The sequence below is a fragment of the Pseudonaja textilis genome, chromosome 18 (genome assembly GCF_049901715.1).
Source record: "Pseudonaja textilis isolate UNSWEBS1 chromosome 18, rPseTex1.2, whole genome shotgun sequence".
Classification (NCBI taxonomy): domain Eukaryota; kingdom Metazoa; phylum Chordata; class Lepidosauria; order Squamata; family Elapidae; genus Pseudonaja; species Pseudonaja textilis.
This window is the reverse complement of record NC_142007.1, coordinates 2,772,287-2,788,948: the sequence shown is the minus strand read 5'-3', so window position 1 is coordinate 2,788,948 and position 16,662 is coordinate 2,772,287. Positions and strand designations below refer to the sequence as shown.

Sequence of the window (16,662 nt, the reverse complement as noted above, 5' to 3'; positions counted from 1 at the left end):
AGAAACTTGCTTTTAAAGAATTAAGGCTGCTGAAGATCATTAAATAGAACACGGTATTGAATAGTTGGTTATGGGAATGAGGTATCGGAAAACATTAGCAACCACATGCTATCAAATTATTTCTAAACAAAGCATATTGAAGAGCAGGTGAGAACACCTGAGAACAGGTTCCTTACAGATAGAATATCTAAAAGGTTTGTAGAAGTAATCAAATTATCTAACCGGAACATAACGGAACATAGGAAAGCTATACTTGATCCAGCCATGATGCACTCCATATTTCTTTTGTTCCAGATATTATGGAACTATCTCGGAGAAACCCATAAGCATCAAACAAACTCCACAGTATAATAATAGGGTTCATACATCTATATAATTGATAGATTGGAAGCATTCTGCCAATAGAAGTGTTTGTTTTAATACTATGCGACTTTGCACAAAACTCCAAACTCTACTAAGGAGAGAAATGTGCAGGATTCTTATCTCAAAAATGTATTAACTCAATGCTTATTTGAAATACCCAAGATTAGCTAGGGGAAGGGTATGTTCTTTGAGCTTTTCCTGTCTACTTAAAACATTAGAAGAAGAATAGAATAGAATAACAGAGTCGGAAAGCAACTTAGAGATCTTTTAGTCCAACCCCACAGCTGAAGCAGGAGACTTTATACCATTCTGGACAAATAGCCGGCCAGTCTCTACCCACAACTTTTGAAAGCAAGTTGTTCCACTGTTTGATTGTTCTGTCAGGAAATTTCTCCTTAGTTCCTTGGTTGTTGGGGTGGGGGGTGGGGAATTACTGACGATTAGAACAATTAATCAATGGAACGACTTGCTTCTAGAAATTATGGGTGCTTCAAGACTGCAGGTTCTTAACAACCAAGTATTTTCTGTCAGGGACAAACTCAAGATTGGCTAGGAAGTAACACGTTAAGCTATCATGGACTTGAGACCCGATCGTCCTGAAAGATACAGATGTGGGCTGTACAACATCATATACCGATAGAGATGTGACAAACGGAAAATGTCTCCCAAATAATGCTGAGAAGAATTGACACGCAAGCAGATGAATTTGGACCCTTTTTGCTCTTTGACTTTTAATACAAATCAACTCTTTTTGTAGCAATTTTAATTTTAGGGTCGATTTCCCCCAGGTATTCTCTGTAGATGTGTGTTTGTGTGTACGTCTCGCCTCCTGTGTTTATTTCAAACCCGGAATGTGTTTTGGCCATCCAGTTGTCATAGAAACAGTTACATTCCTTTCCACGTTCTCAAATAAAAACCCACTGAAATTAAAGTCTACCTCAAGATCTTTTGGTCTGGTTGGAGATGTCAGGCTAAGGTGGACGTGGCTGCTGGGTGTGAATGCAGAAAAAGGGGGCTTATTTCTACAAAGGACTAATGATCTTCCAACAATGGAGAAAATGTAAGGACAATCATGATTAATGCTTCCTTGTTGAGGGGTAAAATATCTTAGATGAATTTTCTTGGGTTATGGTTCTTGAGCCAAAGGTCTGTTGAAATCTTTGTGTTGACTTGATTGAGCTCCGTTTAGATGTGAGTTTCGGATACATTTGCAATACGATGGATATGAATTGTTGGACCTGTAGATATCTTAGCCTCAAACCTTACTGATAGGAAGTCCTCTTTGGCTTCTACCTGTGGTTCTTAGAATGCACCTGCAGCGGCTCATGTATCACATTACTTATAAATGGAGTATAACGATTATCGACCAGAATCCAGTTCCTATAACAATCTTATCCCAAAATGGTGCAAAACCCTGAATCTGCTTTGGTTTATAGCATTGATGTGAGGATTCCTCACCCCCCCTTTCAGATCTTTCATTATTCTGATTTAATCTTTTATTGATCTTTATTCTGTCTTTTCTCTTTTTCGACTCCCCTGAGGAATTTTTCCAGGCTGAAATATGGCGTGTATTTAAAATAAAGCTTGGTGGGCTTTGGGGCTTGATTTTTTATTTTTTATTTTTTTTAAAAAAAACCCTTTTCTCCAGCTGCATACATTGAAATTCTGAAGAGCCCAAAGATCACACGGTGTGTGTTTTGGACCTAAGGCAATGCAGGACTTTTGCATGTCAAATAGCGATGCTTGCGTGACTGAACGAGATGATATCGCAACGGAAGGAGTGTTTCTTTTCAAGGAAAAAGTGATTGCGTGGGTCGAAAGATCTCAGCCATTTGGGGAAGGAGTGGGGAATTATTCTGATTCCAGATCCCTATTTGGATAGAGGGGGTATGTATCCGAAATGCCATTCGATGACGTCTGCCTCAAGGAGCCTACGATCTGTTTGTACCTCTTTTTAAATCTGGATTCTCCCCCTTCCTTCAGAGAAGGAAATTTGGTCCTGCAAAAAGGGAACTCTCTTCAAGTTACACTCCCCACCTGCAGCTGAGCCCGGTCTGAAAAAGACTCATTTAAAAAAAAAAAAAAAAAAGCTACAAGGCTGGTATTAAAATAGCTTTAGGGCATGCTTTGAAAATCTGGTGAAATGACATTTTTTTAATTGAATGTGATCTCTGCTCTGAACAGCCTGAGAGGGCTCTTAACCCTGATCTTGACTTCCATTTGTACAAAGTTCCTGAATAGAATATTGGTTGTTTCTTGATGGATGCTAAAAGCCCACTCCCCAAACCTCTTACCCACCCCACCCAACCTTTGATCCTAGCGACATCATCTTCCAGGAGGGAGAACATGAAAATGGGGGCCACAATTGTGCCTCTGTGCATTGTCACGGTGTGTGTGTGTGTGTGTGTGTGTGTGTGTGTTTCCCAGCTGACACGCCTCGTCGGCAATTGGCTTAAAGAACGAGCCTCTTCTCCGAGGTCTGTCATCTCTCGCCATCTCACCTGAGTCCGCAGTCCTGGAACTGTAATAAGACCATGATCATGTGAGGGAGGGGAGGGAGAGGGAGGGAGAGAGAGAGATGGAGGGGAGGGGAGAGGAGGGGAGGGAGAGGCCGGAGCGATGGCGAGACATGTTCTTCCCATGCATTTTGACAGCGCCGCTTTCGGGAGCGATGCTCCTGCTTCTGTTGGACGCTAGGAAAAGCCCCGATCCAGACGCCGGCGGCCCTCTCTGTGGAGAGGCCACGAGATTAACATGCTCCTGCTTTACACCTTTTTAATATCCTTCTCAGAATCAATCTACCGGCGGGGCGCCAGAAGATGGAGGAAGCTGTACCGAGTGAATGGGCATCTGTTTCAAGCCAAGCGCTTTAACAGAGTGAGTACTGTGGCCGAAAGAGACGCCGCCAGAAGCGGGTGGAGGAAGGGAGTCCATGGTGGGTGGAGGGGTAACGGGGGGAGGGAAGAAGAGGGAAAGCCAGGGGCTGCTTTTCCTGCCAGGTAGATCCTGGGGGTGAAAAAAAAAAAAGAAAGAATCAATTCAGCTTAGGCTGCAAACAGCGGTTGAATAATCAGCTTTCAGTCCTGTGTTTTGGAGAGAGAAAAATCCTTGAGCTTGATTTCTTCTCCCCCAAATGTGTTTGCGGATATCTACTCTCTCGATCCGTGTGGATTTTCTTTCCCGTTTTCCTGCCCCCCCGCCCGATTATTGTTTCTCTGGATTAGCCTCAAGATGCTCTTTCAATGCACGGGGGAGCTAAATAGATGTGACCTAATTAATGACACCATAAATATTTCTATGTGTGTGTCGGAGACACAGCTGTGTTAAACGTCTGACTTCATCTGTGAAGCAAAGCTTTCACCCCCCCCCCCACCTTCCCCTTCTTAACCCAGCCCTTTAATGCTGCAGAATGTAATCAGTATCTAATCCATATATATATTTGGGGGTAAAGGTTTGTGCGTTTCGATAAATGGTCGGACGTAAGGTTTATTTAACCGTCAGGATGATATGGCTGTCACTACTTCTTGCTACAAGAAGAGGCTGGTGTGCTGGCGTGGGTCCTCTCACACAAACACACACTTGTTATCTCTGATGCAAGTCTCCATCCATTGAAGGGCTTCAGAGCAAAATTAGATTATATTTTTTTTAATGGCGGACTCATATTTTTAATCTCATTCCTGGTGATTGAAATCTTTCCTGATTCAGGTCTTGATATAGAAAGCTGGATCGTGTTCAGGTCCCTGAGGGTTGTCGTATGTGAATATGCCTTTATTTTAATATTAAAATTGTATTTTAGGAAGCAATTGAGGCAGAAGGTTTGACTCACCAATCTTTGATAAGTCATAAAGCTGGATCTGGGTAGTGTCGATTTTGTTAAAACACCTGGATTTTAACAATGTTTTCAACAGGGATCTAATTAAAGCGGTCGAGAAAAAGCTATTCCTGATTTATTCTGAAATATATTTATTATAGCTGTTGTTATTCCTTAGGTGCAAATGTCAAATTTTTTCCTTTTAAAAATGTTCTCCATTTTGCAAACCTCTCCTGCATCTATATCAGACTACTAGTCACAAAGATATCTAAAAATGGGTTTCTTTCATAATATCGGTTGGCTTACAAATGCAGCTAATTATGTGTGCCTAAGGAAAATAGTCTTAGAAGTCTAGTGCATTCAGTCAAGCATTAATCCAACTGGGAGAAGTCAAACTTCGCATCTCAGAAAAACAAACGTTTCTGTATCATAAGTTACAAATATTTCCCCCTGCAGAACAAATACATAACCTGTGGGCTCATCTACCTATTCATTTTAATAAGCCCCATGCAGGGCACATTCTATTCCAAGATCTGCTATAGTAGCAATTAAGGAATTAAATCGGCATCACAACAGGGCCATAATTAAATTTAATCTTAAGAAAGATTGGGCCTCTACAGCATGCTTACATCATGTATGTTTGTTTATACCTGTCTACATCTGGCAGCTAAGGTCTCCTGTTTCAGTCTGTTCTTCTCTGTTTTATCCGCTTTATAGTATTTTTTTAAAGGGAAAAAACACTGCTTTTCCATTGAAAACAAGACTTTGAAAAGAATACAAATGGATTACTTCGTTGCAGGGAGAATCTCATAATACTTTAACAAGGCTAAAAATTCTTCAGACTGAAATATTACTCTGAAGTTATTGGCGGGTGTTGCAAATAATTTTTTTGGTGGTGGTGGTGGGGGCGAGTGGTTCACAATTTTTAAAAGAAGCAAATAAGTTTGTAGGGGCAGAGTAGATAAAGCTCGATCTAGGTCAGGCTGCTCTCGTATATTTTAATTCCCCTCCTCCCCAATAATATGGAAATGTAAACATCATCATTGGAAGTCTGTGGCGTGTTTTATTTTCCTCCCATTGATAACTTCCGTTATCAATGGAAGGGAAGTCTGCAAAATTCTGCATTAGGTACGACATTCCCTATGGCACGTTCATTTCATTGATTAGATAAATAAATTCGATTGCCTCCCATCTCCATATCAAAGCTCCTCCTCAGGTGGCAAAATCAAAGCATTGCAAAATCAAGTCTCTTCTAGTGATGGACATTTGACTTTGCCTTCAAAAGCGCCCCGGACCCCTGATCATTTGGGCATGTTTTCATTTTTTTAAAAAAAAATATTTTTTTTTCAGTGAAAGCCCTTGGGTAGCTTTTCACGATCCAATGTCTTGATGCAGAACCGCTTTCTGCAAAGCCTGGGCGATTTCAGTGGGCTGCCACAGCTGGCGTGGCCCAGGCCACGTGTGGAGCAGCTGTCACGTAAACGGCTTGCTGGAAACACTTGCTCCTACTCAGTTCCATTTCAAGTGGCTTCCCACGCACCGGCATGGGGGAATGTGTGAACTGGGCCATAGTAACTTGTGCGAAGAGGTTGAGGGTTACTCAGCCAGGCGCTTCTGTTCCTTTGATTGCTCTCGCCGCCAGAAAATTAAGCGTTTTTCTTTTTTTTCCCCAAAGGCACAAAAACACTTTTTATGCTGGGGAGCTTAGCTACATTTTGGACAATGGCCTCGATTATGTATAATTTTCCATTCTGTCAATTGCCTTTCTTCATTCTCATCTTGAAGGGCTTCAAAAGTAATGAAATTTGGGATATTGTAAAACTTCTTGATCCACATAGGAAAGCATCAGCCTCCTAAAGCTGAAATTCTTGATAATCTACCTGTCATTTTACTGGAGCAAAATCACTGAGAACCGTTAACATTTTGTTTGATAAAAAGAGCCAGGAAAGTCCTGATCCCATTAGGGATCCTGATCCCATCCCTTCATAGCTTAAGATGGATTCATCGGCACATAGTTCAGTTAAAATTCAGCAAGAATTACAGTATTCATTCATGGGCCTTTATTTCTTTGCCTGCAGTTTAAGCATTGGGTTTATAAATCCAAAGTCACGGTGTATAGTGCAATCTGACTGGAACTTCATAAAAATGGATGTAAAATGAAGCTAGATTCACCAGGGAAAAATTGGAAGCGGAGTCAAATTTGGGTCCAGTCGATTTGAACACTACTCCCTTTCAAAGTTAGTTACAATGGAGAAAGCAACGACAAAGCAAAGTAGGATGACTCCACTGACAAATTAAAAAAAAGAGGTTTGGTCTTGAGGTGGTGGTAGGGAGAAGAATTGGAAAAAAAATAATAATTAAAATTTCACTTTCCAGAACAGTACAAAAAAATCGCTGCGAGGTAAAAGTAATCTTGTTACATCCCCCGTGAGAAATTGCTGGATTTGAATTGGGAAAACATTTCAAAAACTTTGCAAGATTTGTCTGTCAGAGAAATGGGGGTGTTGTTTATTTATTTTCCTTAATGCTTTCCTCTAGTTTAGGATAAAAGATTATTATCACCAAACTTTTAGCCACAGGTTTACCTATTGATCTGGGATTATATCTAAGCAAGAAAGCAACCCAGCTCAGGGAGCAGCCAGGGCTCCGCAGATCATAACTAAATAAAAGTTTGCCTTTATATCTAGATCATAGCAGCTTACTTTCCATAATCTTTTATTTCCAGGCCATTCCGTGTGACTATTTTAAAGGACAAGAATGTTTTGCTGTAAAACCAAAAGCTGTTACATTGAATTATGTCAGTTAGTGTAGCCTAGTTCTATAGCCAGGTTCCCTTGAAATCCATGCCCAGGAAATGATTAGAAGAAAATAAAATTTAACTCTTATGAGCATTAGTTTATGCCAGCCAGCCTGTTTGGATTGGCTGTTTCTGAAATGCTTGTCTGATGGAAAGCCTCTTTCTGTTTTTTGTTGTTATTGTTATATTTCCAGAAAGAAGCTTTCCAGCAGACAAACATTTCAGAAAAAGCCTATCCAAAGTAGATGTATTTCTGATTGCACGACTCTGGAAAAACGTGTTAATGTTTTGGTTCCCAAAAAGCAACGGGCAGTTTAAGCTTGAGGGATGATTTAAAAAAAAGTTTGTTCCCTTGTTTGAAAAACAAAGAACTGAGGGTGCCATTTTTCCATGCCTTGGTAAAGACAAACACTGGGCAATTCAACTTTTCTTTGAGATTGTGTGGTATTTTGTTCTTGCCTCGTAACAAGTTGACTTGGGTTTGAAAGTATCTGCTCAGTTCTACGAGTGCAAACTGAGCCAATAAAAAGATGAGAGACGGTTGGTTTTCCCAAACTCCTTTAAAAAAATAATAATAATTCCGGGATTAATGAGTGTATGTTTTTCTGGCCCTAAGATCCCTCCACCTAGTCCTGAGCTCCCTTTAAGATCTCTTGCCTTATAAAGGGCTCCTGCTAAGTTAAAAAAGACTAATCAGATCCTTTTGATTCTTAGAGCACCTCAGTGGGAATTCTTCTTATGATGTGCAAGAATCTGTTTGCCTTTTTTAAAAAAAAACAAATTTAGCTCTAGTTTGCAAAACTGTAGCTTTCAGTTAGGATGTGAAAGCAACCATTGCCAAAGTAAGTGTCACTGCCCTTCTCAAGAGCTTGTAACATCTATCATGACTTCCCAGAGGGGATAGCTGTGCGAGTCTACACAACCTGAAAAAGGGGTCATCTTTTCTTCTTATTCTTATTCTTATTCTTTTCCCTCAGTACATATTCTTACAAATTAAACCAAGGGATGTTTTCATAGAGCGGCTCAAAAGCCAGTGTCTATGTGGGAGGAGGGGAAATGCTTTTTATATCGATTGATTTACCGGGGTCTGTTTGCTATTCCTATCCAGCAGGATGTTAAGGGACAGACCAAAGTGGAAATGACATTCTCTGCTTCAAAAGCTAATCACCCTCTTCATAGTCCCCTAGCACACTTCTGTCAAGAGGCACATTTTTCTTCAGCCTCTCACAGTCTTAACAGTGGAAAGGCATGTTACTTCGACCAGTGACCTGAAAAAAATCAACAATAACAACAACAAAAACACCCATCTCCCCTTTCAGGGGAACTAAAAGGTTCTCCTTGATTACAATTTGATCTAACGCACGTCTTCATTCTCAGGATGACCTCTTCCTTTCCTTTCCCATTGCAAATTCTGTCCCTTGCCTTTTACATTTGCTTGGCAGGGCAGGTTTCTGTTGGCTAACGCAGGAACATGTTAAGAGTTTTTCTATCTGTGGGCTTGGCAGAGGGAAATAGATGAGCTCCTTCCCTCGCTATAAACAACTCTGGCTTTGGTGCGTGCAAACTTAGTTTTGGCCCATCGAAGAATTCATTTTTATTTACCGTTTTCCAGCTGGCATTGCAAATTTTACACAAAACAGATATAAATGCTAGCTAACCAAAATTAAAAGGAGTCCAGAGTCACTTGGCTCTGCTGGATGGCTATAAAAGAAAATGAATGAATGAAGGATGGATGGAAGGAAGGAAGGAAGGAAAGGAAAGGAAAGGAAAGGAAAGGAAAGGAAAGGAAAGGAAAGGAAAGGAAAGGAAAGGAAGGAAGGAACTTGGTTGACTTTACAAGACAGATGGATTAAGAATAAGCAGAAAGGTGAGTTACCATGTGGTTGGACTAACAAGTTACCTCTCCATTCAAAAACACTTGTCCTGAATTCTCATATTCAGGACACTATCATGTTGAAAACGGAGTTTGTTGAAGATTAGAACAAATAAAGGCAAAAACTTTTGGAGTGGACCTATTATATTCACTATTATTGTATCTGCTTCCTGTACAAAAGTTGGCTAGATTTGGTGTTTGTATTTCTAGTTCAAAGGTTTAAGTAGGAGATGATGGGAAAAATCCTTCTCTGTTGCTCACAGACAAAATGATGCTAGACCGTGTTCTTCAACCTTTAAGATGGGCGGACTTCAACTTCCAGAATTCCACAGCCAGCATGTTGACTGTGGGATTCTGGGAGTTGAAGTCCACCCAAATTAAAGTTTTTGAGATGGAGAAATACTGTGCCGGATTAACAAACAATCCAGCCTGAAACTGTGATGCTGTCTTAACTATCGGAGAGACCACAGAGATAGCTGGGAAGCCTTGTATCCATCCTACAACAAAAGCCTTCGGCTGTTGTTTTGGTTTTTTTTCCACCGTTTTCGCTTTCAAAAATGTAGTTTTGTTTATCTGGAGGCCTGGGTGTCCCTTCCCTTTGTGTTCCAGAGAGCCTACTGTGGCCAGTGCAGTGAAAGGATATGGGGTCTAGGAAGACAAGGTTACAAGTGCATCAACTGCAAGTTGTTGGTCCATAAACGCTGCCACGTTCTTGTCCCACTGACCTGCAAAAGGCATATGGTAAGTTGGCTCCTTGCCCGAGACTTTGACTGGGTCGTGTTACAACAAGAGCATCACAGCATGGAGGCTGTGCAGCTTCCAAGGCTCAGCAGGTCAGCTGATTCGTCCGTGGGATAAATCACACCTTAATCCATCTTTTCTGACCAGGAAAAAACACAATAATCCTGAAGTGAGAAAATAAAGTGGGATTGCAGCCGGGTTTTTTTGTCTTAAAGCTCTTTCCACATATACATCCATACATTATATACTTTTCATTGCTCTGTGTGGTGACTCCTTGCCCCAAAGAGCCTTAGAAAGATGTTTCTTCCTGCTGGCACTTCTTCTATGTGAAATGCAGCAAAACGTGCTTATTTTAGCTCCACGTGGTAATTCATAAACGGAAAATCGGTTTATGCTAGAACTATGTTGTACAGGGTTTGTCACCTTCTAGCTAATCGGCAAGGCGCTTTTTGGTGAATTTCCCGTTTGGTCCTCAAGAGAACCAGCCCGTTACACAAAATTTGCCTTTTTTTTTCTTTTTCTTTATTTTTATTCTTCACGAATCCGTGTTCTTACAGGATTCTGTGATGCCTTCCCAGGAACCTCAATTAGATGATAAGAATGACGAAGCTGACGTCCCCACAGAAGAAACAGACGGAAGTGAGTATGATTTCCCACTCAGTCTAGAAAAGATTTTGTAAAAGAACAAAAAAAAGGGATGCCCTTTTAGGGATTTCCCCCGTTCCACATTCTTAAACTTCAAAACATCCCCAAGGACGATGACTAATTGATAGGCTTCTCAAGGGGGCCATGCAGAAGAAGGAAGAACAGCTATGGAGCCACTTGCCAAGCCCAGTGGCAAAATCAATTATTTATCGTAAAAGTTTATTCCTGGATATATTCGGAGACTGTTCATCAGCGTGGCGTGGTACTTAAAAGTGTAAGATTAAGAACGGGGAGATCGAAAGGTCTAGTCCAGCCTCAGCCACAGTCAGCTTCCATCACGGAGGTTGATGTGGAGATAGGTGAAATAATATAATACATTGCCTTCAGCTGGATTATCCATCAAAGGAAGATATTCACGTAGATCAGTTATTTTAACTGGGGCTCTTTGATCCCAAAGATCCTAAGTCAAGGTATTCTCCAAAGCACCTGATGATAAGACAAGAAGCAACGGGTGGAAACTAATCAAGGAGAGAAGCAACTTAGAATTAAGGATGAATTTCCTGACAGTTAGAACAATTAATCAGTGGAACTACTGGCCTCCAGAAGTTGTGAATGCTCCAACACTGGAAGTTTTTAAGAAGAGATTGGATAACCATTTTGTCTGAAGTGGTGTAGGGTTTCCTGCCTAAGCAGGGGGTTGGACTAGAAGACCTCCAAGGTCCCTTCCAACTCTGCTATTCTATTCTGTTCTGTTCTATTCTATCCCTCAACTTAACAATTGCAAATGAGCCCAAAATTTATGTTGCTAAGTAAAACAGTGAAACAGTCGTTAAGTGAATTTTGCCCTATGGTTAATTTTACACTGCTCAGGGTTTTCTCTCAGACAGAGTCAAGGTGACCCAGAGACATATTTTTGGATATCCAGCTGGTCATCTGCCACAGAGAAGAAGAAATAATTTCTGCAAAAATATTGGATAGGTGTACTGAAATGCATTTTAAACGATTTTCCTTTCCAAACCCCTATAATAAGGTGAAATGGCAGTTGAACAAGTGACACCGAGAGGTTACATTGGCCATTTGGCTAGCTAAATGTAGAGCCTCTTACGTTTGCCCATTATTTGATATAAAAAATGCTGGTGAGTTTCCTTTACGGTTCTGTTTTGTATGTTTTCTCCTGCAGTATCTTATATTTCTTCGACTCGGAAACATGACAATATTAAAGATGATCCTGAGGTAGGTCCCAATTTTTCAGTACAACATTAATATAATCCTTTATTTAATTGAAACGGGTCCATTAGACAAAACTGTTACACATGGACTTCAATTCCCAGAATTCCCAAGCATTCCACTCATCACGGAGTTGAGAAACGCCAGGTTTTCAAAAATAGACTGGACAACCCTTTGACCAGGATGGTATAGGGTCTCCTGCTTGAGAAGGGGGTTGGACTAGAAGACCTCCAAAATCCCTTCCAGCCTTATGATTCTATGTTCATCCGTGGCGATCCTAGGCAGGTTTGGGTTGCTAAGTTCAGAAACTGGCTTAATTTCAGAATTTAATGGTTACCCCACAGGGTCACAGATAAGTTTGATTCATTATAGTTATTGATAATGATGTGTGTGTTTTTTTTCCATTAGGAACGATAATGGAACAAGACACTCATAAACTTTAAGCATGTTTGTGAGAAAAAAAAACCATACAGAGTAGGGCATTCAGTGATGAAAACATCTTTTAAAGAAACAGGTCTTCAACGGCCAGCTAAGAAAAAATAGCCAGTGGATTTCTCCAAGCCAGGGGTTCTGGTGTGTGGATTTCGTGGTGGAAAAGGGCCTATTTTTAGCTGGGTAGTATTAATAGGAGAAGAAACCAGACCCATAAAACTAACAGTAGCAATCAAGCATGATTTTGAAGGAGGACATCCTGAAATTCTGATACTAAAACGCTCCATTATTTAAAGGTCATTCCTGTAAATCAAACTAGAAAATTACGAATCTTATTTTCTCGGTGTCATAATTACATGATCGCATGGGGCGATGTTGGTATCGAACTGGTATTGAATCCCGTTTTCACTACGCGCTTTCCCGTTCCGTGACACTTCGTTTTGCCAGACCCATTGATTTTTTTTGGGGGGGGGAAAAGTAATTATATCTAAAAAGGCTGGGTAACGGTCTTCAGTAATAGAATGTGTGCAAGGCATTCAGTCATATATGATCCTTGAAATAGGTTTGCCAAGTTTGAAGAAGCCTGCTTTGCAAAACTGGGCGACGCCAAAAGGGGATTACAAGATCAGTTTACTTCTGAAAAACGTGAGGGGGGGGAAAGTGTTTCATAATTGGATCACTTTGAAAAACTTCAAGCTACCCTGACAGAATTCCTTGCACACTCCTATTATACAGATGCCATCGCAGACCTCAACAGATTTAGCCGTGTGGTTACAGTTGCTGATCTATAGAAGATAATATTCATAAGCTCGGGGTTGAACGGTGGGCTCCTTGCTTGCTTCTTCCAAATGTTTCATCACCACACTAGGTAACATCATCAGTGCTAGATCATCAGTACGTCTGGAGAGAGAGGGAGGGAGTGTGTGTGTGTGTGTGTGTGTGAGAGAGAGAGAGAGAGAGAGAGAGAGAAAGAGAGAGAGCGCGTCTAGCTCGGAGAGCATCAAGAACCCCGTAACAGCTGATTTGTTAAGCTTTGCTGGCACAGGGGCAGTTGTGTCTCTTTCTTGACAAGTTTTAGCTTCCCAAGTGGAAATGTTTTCCATCAGTCTTAGAGTTCACTTGGCTTCTGAGAGTACCAAGAACTTTAGAAAGTAAACGTGTTCCCAAAGAACTCATCTTCAACACCATGACCCAGAGAAGGAACCTCCATCCAAATCTTCTTTGCTAGAGTTGTCCATGTTGTTTCTGCCTTCAGTACAAATTTCTATTCCAAGAACGGCTTCTAGTTTTTTGAGTAGTTCCCCACATTGTTCTATAACTGTTGGTTGATCTCCTCCCATATGAGGGGTCGCCACCAAGAAAAAGGAGTCAACCTATTTTCCAAAGCACCCGAGGGCAAGAGAAGAAGTAGCATTAAAGAAAGATCCAACCTAGAACTAAGGAGAGATTTCCTGATCATGAGAACAGTTAATCAATAAAATGGTTTACCTCCTGAGATTGTGAGTGTTCCATCACTGGAGGTTATCAAGAAGAGATGACTAGTCATTTGTCCGGAATAATATAGGGTCTCCTACTTGAGCAGGGGGTTGGACTAGAGGACCTCCAAGCTCCCTTCTAACCCCATTATTCTATGGTCTGTCTTCCCTTTCTGATTGCAAAGAGGGTGGGAACTTTGTAATGTGCTGTCTTCCATACTTCCTCATGTAGGAACTCAAGCCAGTTATTGACGGAATGGATGGAATCAAGATCTCCCAGGGTCTTGGCCTTCAGGACTTCGATCTGATCAGAGTCATCGGACGAGGAAGCTATGCCAAAGTTCTTTTAGTGCGGTTAAAAAAGAACGATCAAATTTATGCAATGAAAGTCGTAAAGAAGGAATTGGTTCACGACGATGAGGTAAGAAGCTGCTTCAACACATCACAAGCCTAACCTCGTTGAGCCTCCTGGATTCTAAGGTGGGGGGAGGGGGGGGAAATCTATATTAATATGATTAAAACTTCCAGCCTTTGCCAAAACCCAACATAAAACAGTTATTATTTTGACCAGACCCACCCAAAAAAGCGAAATAATATATATAGGAAGATTAAAAAAAAAAAGATTGTAAGAGGAATGAGAAATCTATGACTGGACTTTATGAATGTTTATTAAAATTTTTGAGGGTCTGTGTGTGTGTGTGTGCGTTAGTGTGTGGCCTTTGGTGTTAGCAGCCTGTTTTATAGCATCCCTTTGGATTCTCCGATTACTCTCTTTCAGGATATTGATTGGGTGCAAACGGAAAAGCATGTGTTTGAGCAGGCATCCAATAACCCTTTTCTAGTTGGCTTACATTCTTGTTTTCAAACGACAAGTCGGTAAGTAAGCAGATCCTCTTCTTTTTATTTTACAAAAAAAAAAAAAACCCCAAACAAACCTGAAATATTCCTTGTCTGGATCTTGATGGACATGCGTGTTGGGGCCCTGAAGAATGCATGTGCTTCTGTTTTTTGACATGACACGAGGGCTGGGAAAGGCTTCATTTGTTAGTGAACTGACCGAGTCGTGAGCTATTCCTGGTCAGGAAGGCTGGTAGGTCCAAAGAGAATCGGATCTTTTATGTGGGGTAATGTTTTTCTTCTGGAAAGCAATGCTTGTGTCTAGCATGATATCATCTTTCAGAGCTTCTGGCTCTCCCCCTGTCCTGGAGATGATCCAAGAATGAGCCTGTGATCTCAGTTGCTTTGGAGGCAGGGTTATATGAAGGACTTCATGCGTAGTGTCTTCTAGACCAGGGGTCTCCAACCTTGGCAAAGCTGGCTGAGGAATTCTGGGAGTTGAAGTCCACAGGTCTTAAAGTCACCAAGGTTGGAGACCCCTGTTCTAGAGTCTTTGTAGCTCAGGGTTGAACGGCGGGGTCCTTGGTGCTCTCTGAGCTTGGTCATCTTCTTGCAGGTGTTTCATTACCCAACTAGGCAACTCATCACTGATAATGTTACCTAGTTGGGGAATGAAACACACCAAGGGGCCCATAAGTTTTTCTCTGGCAGGAAGAGTCCGCACTAAATTAGTCCTGTTGGAGAGAGTTGAGAAGGTCCCTGTCAGGATTCCGGCAGTTACTCCAATTAAATCACGAGCCTCGAGTCACACTCCCAAAACTAAAAAAGATTTATTTGAAGTTAACATTCTACCTCCAAAGAAAAATGTCCATAGCCAAGAGTCATCAATCATGCTCTCCAGTTAGATTTTTGCGAGGCAGAAGCTTCAGTCGTCTAATCAGTCTTTGAAGAAAATATGAATGGAATGTATTTTTGATTCCACACTGCTGCCTGTTATTTGAAATTCCCCACCCCCCACCCCTTCTTTCTATTGTCAACTATAAAATGCGTATACAAAATGTTTTATGAGTTGATAGTCCCCTTCAGGTTAGGCTTAGTTTTTGGTGGTCTTCCATTCCAAGCACTAACCTTGTCTGACCCTCCTTTTCTTGGTGATAATCAGTCAAGGTCAACTAGACCTCCCAATTACGGAGCAAGGACACCCTAGAAGTAGCCAGAAGGACTATCTCTCTCTCTCTCTCTCTCTCTCTCTCTCTCTCTCTCTCCATGAAGCCAGCTCTGCTTTGTCCCCAGAAGCCAGTGATGGATCAACAGCCCCGACCTGTTCAGAAAGAGAAGGAGGACCATTTGGAACTGCATTTAGCATTTCTCCTTTTAGCCCAAGGGAGGCTAGCAGTAACTTGATTGATCTGTTGATCCCAAAACAAAGGCTTTAAAGACCCATTGTGCACATTTAACAAATCACCAAAGTGGCTAGCAATGCCGACAATTAAAAGGCTCTTAGTTATTTCTCCTTTAGAGGCTGCTTGGCATGCCGTGTGAGAATGTTTATTTATTAATGGGGAACTTCTATTACATCAGGGTAGCATCATCTAGAGGGATAAACAATTTTGGCTCTTTTAGGAGTGTAGTAAATTTGAGCTGCTGCTTTTCTCTCTCTCTCTCTCTCTCTCTCTCTCTCTCTCTCTCTCTCTCTCTCTAATGGGTTTTTCCTCCTTGCCTGCACTAGCTGAAAACTTCAGGGTTTTTTCTTTTAAACCACGTACTCAAAACATTCAAAGGAACTATTTCTTGTTAGTTTAAAAAAAAAAGGAATATCCTTAGTTATCTCACATTGTGTAGCTTCTGAGGCTTAGAAAACCCTTCCCTAAATAGCTAATTTGTAAATAGCCTTGAGACTGGTCTGAGTTAAAAGGTTCCTGGTTACTGGATTGTTATTTTTAATTTCTGAAGTTTCAGCAAACATCCTTTACAACTGGGCTTGATCTTTGGGGCAGGGAAATGTCCATCTTTCTAATGACCATTGACAAAGATTCAAATTGAGAAGGAGAGAACAGAGAATCAAAGACAATGCTTTTTCAAGAGGCAACTGGACTTTCTTGGTTTTTCCTTGAAGAGGTTTTTCTTCTTGTCACAAGAAGCTTCTTCAGTTCTTACTTCAGTCCTTCAAAACTTCAGTCGGAACTGAAGAAGCTCCTTGGATGAGAAGTGAAACATTATGAAGTACACACAAGATTCATTCGGACGTACACACAACAAGGGTGGTGTTTGCAGCACGTTAGCAGCGACACAATATTTTGTCTGTTCCCTCCCTCCCACCCGCTCTCTACAGACAGTCTGCTGACTAACAGAAGTTGTGCGTTCTATTTTCAGGTTGTTTCTTGTTATAGAATATGTGAATGGAGGAGACCTCATGTTTCATATGCAACGGCAAAGGAAGCTTCCAGAGGAACACGCAAGG

General features: G+C 41.2%; 1 protein-coding gene across 3 annotated transcripts in view; it reads left to right on the top strand.

Moving 5' to 3' along the window:
- Positions 1-16,662, top strand: part of PRKCZ (protein kinase C zeta) — a 52,736-nt gene that overhangs the window by 26,415 nt on the left and 9,659 nt on the right. For all 3 annotated transcript variants that reach the window (XM_026715683.2, XM_087915015.1, XM_087915014.1), the window contains 7 exons: positions 3,155-3,240; positions 9,454-9,585; positions 10,143-10,224; positions 11,411-11,463; positions 13,597-13,785; positions 14,143-14,240; positions 16,575-16,661. In XM_026715683.2, the coding sequence (XP_026571468.1) occupies positions 3,155-3,240; positions 9,454-9,585; positions 10,143-10,224; positions 11,411-11,463; positions 13,597-13,785; positions 14,143-14,240; positions 16,575-16,661 (727 nt within the window). The remainder of the gene's footprint in view (positions 1-3,154; positions 3,241-9,453; positions 9,586-10,142; positions 10,225-11,410; positions 11,464-13,596; positions 13,786-14,142; positions 14,241-16,574; position 16,662) is intronic.